Below are 11,671 nucleotides of genomic sequence, written 5' to 3' on the forward strand. Positions count from 1 at the left end.
CCTTCCACAGTTTGGCTATTGTGGACATTGCTGCTAGAAACATCGGGGTGCAGGTGTCCCTGCATTTCACTGCATCTGTATCTTTGGGGTGGAATTGCAATTCCCAGTGCAATTGCTGGGTCTGAGGACAGATCTATTTTTAACTCTTTGAGGAACCCCCACACAGTTTTCCAGAGTGGCTGCACCAGTTCACATTCCCACCAAGAATGCAAGAGGGTTCCCCTTTCTCCACATTTTCTCCAACATTTGTTGTTTCCTGTCTTGTTAATGTTCACCATTCTCACTGGTGTGAGGTGGTATCTCATTGTGGTTTTGATTTGTTTTTCCCTGATGGCAAGTGATGTGGAGCAATTTCTCATGTGCTTGTTGGCCATGTCTATGTCTCCTTTGGTGAAATTTCTGTTCATGTCTTTTGCCCATTTCATGATTGGATTGTTCATTTCTTTGTTGTTGAGTTTAAGAAGTTCTTTATAGATCTTGGATACTAGCCCTTGATCTGATATGTCATTTGCAAAAAAAAAAAAATTTTTTTTTCTTTTGCTGTGCAGAAGCTTTTTATCTTGATGAAGTCCCAAGAACTTGGTTCTTTTAAAATACTCCCTCTGGGGGATCCCTGGGTGGCGCAGCGGTTTGGCGCCTGCCTTTGGCCCAGGGCGCGATCCTGGAGACCCGGGATCGAATCCCACATCAGGCTCCCGGTGCATGGAGCCTGCTTCTCCCTCCGCCTGTGTCTCTGCCTCTCTCTCTCTCTCTCTGTGACTATCATAAATAAATAAATAAAATAAAATAAAATAAAATAAAATACTCCCTCTGGGGTGCCTGAGTGGCTCAGTCGGTTAAGCATCTGCCATTGACTCGGGTCATGATCTTGGGGTCCTGGGATGGAGCCCCGCATAGCATGGAGCCCCTCATCAGACTTTTGCAGGGTTCCCTGCTCAGTGGGGAGTCTGCTTCTTCCTCTCCCCTATCCTCTCCCCCTGCTCTTGCTTTCTCTCACTTGTTCTCTCTCTCAAATAAATAAATAAAATCTTTAAAAAAATAAAATACTTCCTCTGTCTTCGGACCACATAACACTCCCATTGTAGAATAACACACAATTGACTTTGAATATCTCCTATGATCCGGTTGCTCTGTTTAATATCTGATTCATTCTACACTGTGCTAGGCAAAAATAAGGTTGCAATAAGTATCGAAACAAATGAATTGTTGTCTCTGATTCTCTCTCTGTTCCTAAATATTTCTCTGCTTCCAAATCCAGCCCTCATATAGGACTTCCTTTCCCTCACCCTCTCTCTCTGAGAGCCCCTAACATGGAGGACACCTGGCTTAGCAGTTATTTGCCTTCTTCACAGATGAGGAGGTGGAGGTTGTAAGAAAAGAATGGTTCTCTGGAGACAGAGACAGGCCTGGCACGTGGGGATAGAGGTGTGTATATCAGTTAGGGGTCGTGTGTGATGCCCCTTGGTGGGAGGAGCCCAGAAAGCATGCAGAAGCCTGGGACCTTGTCCAGCTGGGCCTGTGTGCTCCCCTCTCTCCTCTGGGGGAACTCCAGTCTCTCCTCCTCCCTATTCATTGCTGTGCCCTGAAATGGACTGCAGCAAGATCTGACCCTGTTGTTTTCTCAAGGCCCTCAGGATTGAGGTCAAGTGTTTTTTTCTGGCACTCAAAGCACCATCTTCCACTGACCTACAGTTCCAGCCATGCCACCCACTTCTCCCACCTCAAATCCGCTCTCCACCATCCTAGATGATTCTCCATCTCTGGGGCATGCCAGGTGTTCTCACACCACCAGGACTTTCTACAGGTCATTCCCTCTATGAGAACGCCATCCACCCAACCCTCTCCATACAGTGATCTCATATGCAGCCTCCTTCTCCAGACCACCCAGCCCCAGCTCAGCCCTCTTCTCTCCCTGCACTGTCACTTCTGCCTCCTCCCTGACTTCTGGTATCTCCCCTCTGGTCCATCCCATACAAGGTCCCAGTGCTGCTCTTGCTCACAAGCCTTCCACGACTCCCCACTGCCCTCAGGAAAGTCTTATCATTTCAACCTGGAGTCTGAGGTCCTTTGGGATCTGGCCCGTGCTGTGCTCTCTCATCTTCTATCCCACCCTCTACTCATACACAGTGTGGTCTCCCAGTCCTCTCCCTCCACTTCTTTCACTGCTACAGAAGGAGTTAAGGGGAGAGAGCCACCATGAAGGCCAGTACAGGATGGAGTACTCACTGGTGTCTTCCTGGAGGGAATTAAAAATGAAATTGAGCTGTAAAAGAGAACTCCAGAATATCTGGAATTTGGAGAGGCAGAAGTGGGATAAAAGCAAAAAGCAATGCTAATAATAAAATCCACACTTTATTGCTCAAGCAAGTGTGCCAGGCACTATTGTATGTGTTTCACATGTTGGAAATATTGAATCCTCCCAATAACAATCACCGCCCTATGAGGAATATACTATTGTTATCCTTAATTTATAGATTAAAGAATCTACACAGTCAAGGGAGGTACTTGCCCAGGGTACACAGGGCCAGCAAGAGACGGAGTTGGGATTCCAGCTCAGGTTTTGCCAGACTTGTGACCACTCCTCTGTAGGAAGAAGTAGAGCCCATGGAATAACCAAGGTGGGAGAGACGCTTGGAAGGGGTTTTCCTGTATTCTCTTAGTGGTGGGGGTAAGACCTTAGCCCATGTCCCCACTCGTCCCCAGTGATGCAAGAATGGGGCTGGGGTATAATTAGGGTGAATTTGTACTATCATGTCACTGCTTTTATTAAGCATTAAGGGTTGGATCTGGGCAGGTGGAGGGAAGGCAAAGTCTTGATCAGGTATATTCTGGAGCCAGCAAGTGGGGGCCACAGGTCAAGAGTTGGATGTCACATGTCAGGGTTAGTTGGCCTGAATGGTTTTTCTGATCCAGTGGCCATATCTGCAGACATCAGTGTAGACTCCTGGCTTCTCCTTGGATCCACAGGGAACATTACCCCATGACACAAGGCCTCGGAGACGGTCTCCACACACGAGTGGGCCCCCAGAATCCCCCTGTGGGAAAGTGGAAGAGAATCAGATAAAGAAACACACACACACACACACAGAGAGAGAGAGAGAGAGAGAGAGAGAGAGAGAAAGAGTGACAGGGCCGCCTGGCTGGCTCAGAGGTGGAGTATGTGACTCTTGACTTTGGGTTCGTGAGTTTGAGACCCATGTTGAGTGTAGAAATTACTTAAAAATAGCATATTTTAAAAAAGAAAGCAAGAAAGACAGGGAGACAGAAGGTCACAGAGACATGTAGAGAGGGAGAAGGAGAGACACTCAGAGATGGATAGACTTAGGGACAGACAGACACACAAAGTCACAAACAGGAAAATAGAGACAGTCTGAGGGAAACTCAGAAACAGGGAAAAACAGAGAGAACACTGTGACCCAGAGAGGCATCAAGAGAAGAAAATAGAAAGAATAAAGGCTAAGTACAAGAACTGAGAGCTCTTGGCTCCCTGCTTATCCAGAAGTCTGCTCTTCCTTCTCCCTCTACCGCTCCCCCTGCTTGTGCTCTCTCACTTGCTCTCTCTCTCTCTCTGTCTAATTAGTAAAATCTTAAAAAAAAAAATAACAGAGCTGAGAAGTGTGGAGAGAAGCAGAGGCGCAGAGTGAGGTGGGAGACAGAGAAATATATATATATTATATATATATATTATATATATATACATAAAATATATAGCATGCACAGTTTTACATTTCTATTATATTTATATAAATCTATTCATATAAGAATTATTTTATATGTGTAAATGTACATGTAAAGAGACAGAAGGAGAGAAAAAGAGACCTAAAAAGAGGAAGAACCTCCAGGTACAAGATAAGTGAATACCAGGGATTTAAAGCACAGCGTGGTGCCTACAGTCAACACTGCTGTGGGATAACTAGGAGTGTTTTTTTTTTTTAATTTTTATTTATTTACGATAGTCACAGAGAGAGAGAGAGGCAGAGACACAGGCAGAGGGAGAAGCAGGCTCCATGCACTGGGAGCCCCATGTGGGATTCGATCCCGGATCCCCGGGATCGCGCCCTGGGTCAAAGGCAGGCGCCAAACCGTTGCGCCACCCAGGGATCCCCCAGGAGTGTTGTTAAGACAGGATATCCTAAGAGCTTGGGGATCCCTGGGTGACTCAGTGGTTTAGCGCCTGCCTTTGGCTCAGGTCGTGATTCTGGGGTCCTGAGATCAAGCTCTGCATCCGGCTCCCTGTATGGAGCCTGCCTCTCCCTCTGCCTGTATCTCTGCCTCTCTCTCTCTCTCTCTCTCTCTCTGCCTCTCACGAATAAATAAATAAAATACCTTTTTAAAAAAAAAGATTTTATTTAAAAAATAAATAAAGGCAGAGACATAGATAAAAAAGGATATCCTAAGGGCTCTTATCGCAAAGGACAAAAATCTTTCTTTACTGTTTCTTTTAAGATTTTATTTATTTATTTATTTATTTATTTATTTATTTATTTATTTATTTAAGAGAGAGTGAGAGAGCATGCACACAAGTAGAGCTAGCAGCAGAGGGAGAAGGAGAAGCAGGCTCCCCACTGAGTAGAGAACCCGACATGGGACCCAATCCCAGGACCCTGGAATCGTGACCTGAGCCAAAGGCAGATGCTTAAACAACTGAGCCATCCAGAAGCACCTTTGCTTTGTTTTGCTTTGCTTTGCTTTGCTCTGCATGATGGGTGCTAACTGACCATGGCAATCATTCCACAGGACATGGAACATCACATTGTACACCTGAAACTTCTACACCGATGTATGTATGCTGACTGCATCTCAACAAAACTGGGGAGAGAAAAGACAGCTTAGGTATTGGGGTTTGTCTACTAGCCCTTTTGTCATGTCTGACTTGCTGTGTATCACTGTCCCTAGCTCTGTCTCTTCAGAGACCTCAAAGCCCTGGAGTAAATTTTGGCATAAATAGGAGAGACCCAGTGGATGATGGGGAACAACAACAACAAAAACTTCAAGTTACAGGAGGCATCTGGGAGTGGGGACAGAGCCCTGTCTCTCCCCAGCTGCGATCCACCGGCCTCAAGAGCTTGGCCATGTCCAAACAGGACAGTCCTCTGTTTGAGGAAGGACAGACCCCTCACACCACCTGCTTCCTTACTGCATCTCTCTGGTTCTTGATCTCTATCTCCATCCTTGTCTCTGTGTTTCCTGTCTCTGCTGGCTGCCTTTATACCTCTGCCTGTTCCTGGCTGTGTCTCTGAGTGTCCAACTGAGACTCTCTCCCTGGAATCCTCTCCCAGCATGTCTCCGAAAAACTCCATTTCCGTCTGTCTCTGTCGGCTCTGTAACTGGAAGGTCCCGGTGACCTCACCTGGCAGGAGTCCTTCCCGTACTTCTCATCTCCCGCACACACCATGTTCTGGGTGATCTGGCTAGGGTAGGCACGCTCACACTCCTCACGGGGCACCAGGTGGATGTATGCACACTGGATGGTGTTAGGGAAATCACCTGCAGAGAGAGATGAGCCAGGCTTACTTCACAGCCTGTCCTCTGCATGTCCTCCCCAGTGAGCTCTCTCCCCTATTGGTCCCTATATCCCATTGGTTTCCTTCTTCCTATTTGTCTTTCATTCATAAAAATCCATTTCCATTGGCCCTGGCTCCCAATTGGTCCCTCTTTACATCATTCTTTCCTCCCATTGGCCTGTCTTCCTCATTAATTGCCCCATTTCCACTAGTCCTCATTTCTTACTGCTTTTCCCTTTCTCTTAGGACCTGCCTCTATTTGTGTCTTTCACTGGTCCCACCTTCTTCAGTACTTCCAGCTCACCTCTAGACTCTCTTCTGTTAGTCCCTCCTCCACCCTTTCATCCATGGTTGGACCCTTCTTTCCCACTGGCTCATCCTGATTGGCTAACACACGACCATTGGTCCTCTCCTAACTGGTCCCTTTCCCCCTTCATTGGCTCTCCCTTCTTACTGGCCCTTAAGCCAGAGGTGCACCCCCCACATTGGTCCTTTCCTAAATGAACTGCCCTCCCCCCTAGGTTCTCTCTTCCTATTGGCCATTCATTCAATGGCCCACCTTCCTTTTTTGGCCCTTCACTCACCGGCCCAATTACCTTCCAGGGTTCCTGCTGACCTATGGGACTCGTTCCTCCCCGAGTCCTTCCTTTAGTGCCTCCCCTTGACCACTGACCCTTCCCTTAGTTGGTTCTTCCCCATTATCACTCTCTACTCCCAATTGCACTTTCATTTCATATCTTTCAGGGGGCTGTCCTGCTTTATTGATCTCTCTTCTTCCATTAGTCCCTCCTCCACTATCTCTTCTTGATCATTTTTGCATCCTGATTGGTCCCTTTCCATCATTGGCCTCCTTCTGGATTAGAATCTCCCCACTGACCCTCCCCCTTCATCAATCCTTCATCTCACAGCCTCTCTCTCCATACCATTCACTCATGGGTTTATTTTCTCCACTGGCTGTTCACTCATTCACACAACTCCCATACTTGCCTCCCCTCCCCATTGACACACTGCCCCATTGGTCCTCACCATTAGCCCACCTCCTGCATAGCCTATCACCCATTGGCCTGCTTCCTTGTCACCCTCCCACTACTGACCATCTGCTGTCTTGCCCCATCCTAGGATGTGGCAGCTCGAGTGGTTGGCTGAGCAGTCTTGCTCCAGGGAGAGAGGCTGGATGCGTTCAGAGAATTTGGCAGGTCGAGCCAGGCGCAACAGCATGATGTCCTGGTCGTGAGTGGCAGCATTGTAGCCAGGGTGGGCCACAGCCCGGACAACAGAGCTCTGCTCCTGGAAACTCTCCCTTTGCTGAAGGTTGTGCTTCCCCAGGTAGACTTGAAGATTCCTGAGAAAGAGGAGGGCTCGGTCTTACCTGGGGTCCATGGCTGCAGCCAAGACTTCAGAAGGGGCTGTGATGGGAGATGGCAGTGGCCTGGTGCACCATGAACCATCTGGCCTGTCCCCTCACAATCTTCCCAGCTCAGAAAAGGACAATTTCGTCCTTTCAGAATAACCTTGGAGACTATTGTTGACTCTCTTTATTTCATGCCTCACATCCAAGCAGCCCAGAAATCCTTTTAGCTCTCCAAAGTATATCCAGGATATGATCGTTTCTCACCTCCCCCACCGCCATCATCTCTTACTGGAACAATGACAGTAGCTATCCCACTTGACTTCTTGTTTCTGTGTTTGCCCCTCCACAAAAGAGCTAGAGAAATTTTAACAACATAATATATCTCACCTCCTCTTGTCCCTTCTCTGCTCAGAATCCTCCCATGACTCCCATCTCATTCAGAGTAAAGGCTGAAGTTTTCACCCTGGCCCACAAAGTCCTGCATATTCTGCCCCCATCACTTCTCAAATATCACCTCCTCCCACTCTCTCCCTCTCTCCTTCTGCTCCAGCCACACTGGCTTCCCTGCCTTTCTTTGAACACAGCAGTCATCCTCTCACCCCACAGCCTTTGCACTGGCTCTTCCTGCTGCCAGCAACCCTTTCCCCTACATATCCGCATGGCTTCCTCCCTCACCTCCTTCAGATGTCACCTTCTCAGTGAGGCCTTCCCTGGTGATCTAATTAAAATGCAAATAGCTATCCTGACAGGCAAGTCCTATCTCTCTTTCCTGCTTTCTTTGCCACCCAGAACCTACCATCACCATCTGATATACTATATATGTATCGTTAAATATTTACTTTATTGTCTCTCCTCCTACCATAGCAGCACTGTCCAATAGAACTTCTTCAGCCATGCTGCAGTTTGATATGGTGGCCACTAGACATAGGCCTCTACTGAGCACTTGACACGTGCTCCTAGATTTGTCATCTCATTGCATTTTTCTTATTGTGAATTTAATTGGCCATTTGTGGCTATCATATGGGTGGCACAGCTCTAGAATATCAAGATGGGAATTTTGTTTTGTTCAGATACAGCGTCCTCACTGCCTATACCTGTGTCTATCGTATTTATGATAGATATCCAACAAATATTTGTGAAATGGATCAAAAGAGTCACTCTCTCGTTAAAAATTCTCCCATGGCTCCCCATTACTTTTGAATGAAACTCATTCCACCATCTTCTGCCCCACTGTAACTTTCTTAGAACACTCCAGACTATTTCAAACTCAGGGACTTTGTCCTTGCATTTCTTTTGCTCTCAACGCTCATCCCCCTTCTTCATTTGTCTACTCTTTCTCATTTTCAATGCCTCAGCTTGAACTTCATCTCATCAGAAGGTCTTTCCTGATACCCTCTTCCATCTAAAGTAGGTACTTCTCTGTTCTTTTCTCTCAGGGAGCCATCCCTCTTCTTTTCCTTCACTGGACTTAGGGTAATTTGTAATTACATGATTTTTCAAGGGCTTGTTAGTTAAATAACTATCATTCTGTGCCTTTCTGCTTCTGTGTTCCTAAGGGCATAGACTTTGCATTTCTCTCATCCACTGCTGAATCCCCACTGCCCAGCTCAAATCTGGCACTTAGCAGATGCTTTGATCAATGTGCGCCAATGGATGAATGAGAATGGTGGGAGCAATGCCAGGTCTCCCTGAGGGTGGGGGAGACCATACTGAGGGTACTTGTTGAGTCTATAACCTTGCGTGATTAGACCCCTCTCCTCCCCCCACAGTAGGGAGTGGCACCTGTTAGTTTCCAAACACTTGAGTTGCCACTTACTACTTCTCTGAGCCTCAATGTCCTCATCTGCAAAATGGGGCAAGGAGTCTCTTATTGTGGAGTTTCCAGGAAACATATATAAACTGCTTAACTCAGCACCTGGCTGGTAGTTAGTGTTGAATAAAATGGCAACTGTTAATTGAACTAGTGATCATTAGTACCCTGAGGATTTGTCCTGGTCCCTCTATGCTTTTCTACCTATGCCCACTTTTTGGATGATCTCATCCCGTCCTCTGTTTAAATACCACTTATTTGTGGATGATCCCTTCGTGTTTACCTCCAGGTCTGACTTCTCTCCTGAGCACCAGCAGCCTACCCTCATGCTTCTTGGACACCTCCCTGGTATTTCAGGCTCACCTTGGCTAGAGCAAAATGTCTGACACTCCTCTGCCCATATCCAAACTGGTTCTGTTTCCCTCTCCCACCATCTCAGAGAGACACAACAGAACATCCACTTGTTCGAGTCCTATACCTGCAGGTCAGCCCTGCCTCTTCCATCCCATACCATCAAGTCCAGCTGGCCTCAAAATACCTCCAAAAGTTTTCAACTATCCTCCACCCCCTGATCCAAGCCATCATCCCGTCATTCCAGGTCATTCATTCCCCCTTGCCCAGCCCACTTTCCACATGGTGGCCAGGGTGCTCTTAAAAATGTAAATCAGATCTGCTGCTTCCCTGACTGAAATTCTCCAGTGTCTTCCTCCTTCACTTAGAATGAGATCCATTGCTGCATCGCTGCCTGCAGGACCTGCACCATCTGATTCCCCAGTTAGAAGGTCAGTTCATAAAAGCAGCAGTTTTGCTTTTGTTCACTGCTATATCCTCCGGGCCCCAGACAATGCCTGACACTTATTTAGTGTTCATTTAAATACTGCCCAGATGAACCTGGTTATTGGATGGCCTTGTGCTGGGACAGGGGGTTGTATGTATCACTTCCTGCCTGAAATCTGCAAGACGCCCCCCAGGGGTCTCATTGCAACCACTCCTCACTCATGTGGCATGGAGACTCACGGTTTTTTGCAATGGGCAGCGGTAAGGACCCACAGCGGGTGAATGAGGACCCCTCCACAGAGCAAGTGGCCTGACGTGTAGAGGGCAGCTTGGTAGGGGTGAGACGTCTGCTCACAGGGTCCACCATGCAGCACCTTATTCTGCTCCTCCGCCCAGGCTGAGAAAGGAAGGGTCTGAGTCAGGGACGAGCTTTGGAGACACCAGGAGGATCCCCCACGGTGGACCCCAATGCTGTCCCAGTGGTCCAGGTCATCTCCATCCCACCCTCACCCTCAAATTCTTCCCCACCTTCCAGACCAACTTCTACCTCCTTCCTGTCTGCACCCCCATCGCTAACCCAGCCCCTCACTTTTGCCTCACTCCAAGCACCCCCTGCCTCCATACGTGTGTGAATCCCCATCCCCAATTCCAAACTCTCCCACCAGCAGCACCCCCCCAAACCACCCAATCCCATCCTCTTTCTTCCCACCTGCAGCCATCAGGATCGCTGCCACAATTAGCGTCTTCATGCCCATTCCTGAGAAGGGAAACCAAATGCTCCTCAGTCCCTGTCTCAGACCCCCTCAAGGCCCCTCCTTCATCCCTCCTTCCCCAGCCTCCATGATCTCCTGACCCCTAACCTCTGTCTCTCCCCTGGCCTCTTGTCACTCTAACCTTATCTTCCATCCTCAGGTCCCATGAAGGCAGGTTGAGTAAGAACCCAAAACCACATGTGGTGGTCTGCAGCTCACAGTGCAATTCTCAATAAGTCTCTTATTTCTCTGGGCTCTAGTGTGCCTGCCTGCCAGCAGGAGGGGGTGGCCCAGGAGGGACTCTGAGCTTCTTCCCTACCCATGGGGTTTTTCTTCTGCACCTTGGCTCTGAGCTCACTCTGTCACTCACCTCATACCTGGAGGTTCTAGGGTGCAGTGTGATCTTACCTGCTGGGAGCTGGCTGCCTGGGGGCCCAGAGGACTCCTGGACGAGGGGTTCTTGGGTTGAGGCAGGCACAGCACGTGTCACAGGCAGACTGACAGAGAAGCACAGAGTCAGAAATGCAGGGAGTTATGGGGAGAGATGGGACCCAGAAAGCAGAGAGGATGCCCAGGAGCCAGAGCCAGAGACACAGACAGCAGAGGATGTATGGGCTGTGGGGCCCAGGCCAGACCGACACCTGGGCTTCCTGGCCTCCTTGGAAGAGGCTGTTCCTGCCCCCAGACACTCCTGGTGCTTCCTTTTAACCCCTGTCTCCCCAGGTTCCTGAGGCAGGAGGCTGCCCCACCCTTTCCTCCTCACCCAGACCTCCCACACACATTCCTTGCATCCCCATGTCCCCGTGGCTCTGCTCCTGATGACCCCTGACCAGGCTTCCCAGGAGGTGAGCACCAGGCCCTGAGAGCATTGGGGGCCTGGACTCCAAAGTCTGAGGAAGGAGGGGGCTAGGGGGCCTGGACTCCAGGGTCTGAAGCAAGAGGGGAGAGGGCCTAAAATTCTAGACCTTCAGCAAAAGGACCTGGGCATCTGCACTTTCAAGTCTAAATGAGGAAAGATGGGTGCTAGTTCTCAAGTCAGTAGGCTTCTCTAGGTCCTTGAGCAAGAAGGTGTCTGAGAACCCAAAAGCCAACACCCAGGCGAGTAAATAGTTCCCCCGGCCTGCAGGAATCCCCCCACCTCTGTCTGTGACCACTCTAGCCCTGCAGACCCTCACTCCTAGGTCTGCTGCCTGCAGGCACTAAGAACCCGGCCGCTTGGGTCAGTGGAGTTGGGGTGATTCACGCACCTGCCCGTAAGTCCCTCTGTGGGCGCTGACGACCTCCGTGTCCCCACTGTAGACAGCAGCCAGTGAGAAAGCATGTGTCACCCAGCTGGCACCCGCCCCTGCCCTGGGCTGGGGCTCTGTGGGGAAAGGGGCCTCAAACAATTGGGCTTTGTCCGCCCCCAGCAGCCAGTGCCATGCTCCCAGCAGCTCCATTTCTCAACCTCTCTTCCGGGCAGGCGGGCGCCTGCGTC

At 49.2% G+C, this 11,671-nt stretch overlaps 1 protein-coding gene across 1 annotated transcript; it reads right to left on the bottom strand.

The window, feature by feature from the left end:
* Positions 1-2,333: 2,333 nt before the first annotated feature.
* On the bottom strand, positions 2,334-11,671 carry KLK6 (kallikrein related peptidase 6). The gene is made up of 7 exons (XM_026014018.2): positions 11,442-11,671; positions 10,603-10,691; positions 10,152-10,199; positions 9,683-9,839; positions 6,599-6,846; positions 5,351-5,487; positions 2,334-3,035 (listed from the first exon to the last, which is right to left on the bottom strand). The coding sequence occupies exons 1-7, from the start codon at positions 11,513-11,515 to the stop codon at positions 2,883-2,885; spliced, it is 906 nt and encodes a 301-aa protein (XP_025869803.2). The 5' UTR covers positions 11,516-11,671; the 3' UTR covers positions 2,334-2,882.

The sequence above is a fragment of the Vulpes vulpes genome, chromosome 1 (genome assembly GCF_048418805.1).
Source record: "Vulpes vulpes isolate BD-2025 chromosome 1, VulVul3, whole genome shotgun sequence".
NCBI classification, from domain to species: Eukaryota; Metazoa; Chordata; class Mammalia; order Carnivora; family Canidae; genus Vulpes; species Vulpes vulpes.

Bases quoted from the DNA above. Each gene is read 5' to 3' on its own strand.
- KLK6 (XM_026014018.2), bottom strand. From the start codon at position 11,515: ATGCTTTCTCACTGGCTGCTGTCTACAGTGGGGACACGGAGGTCGTCA. The intron at 9,840-10,151 runs GTGGGAAGAAAG...TTCCTTTCTCAG, and splicing joins AGCGATCCTGATGGCTGCAG to CCTGGGCGGAGGAGCAGAAT. The intron at 3,036-5,350 runs GTGAGGTCACCG...ACTTTCCCACAG, and splicing joins ACGGGAAGGACTCCTGCCAG to GGGGATTCTGGGGGCCCACT.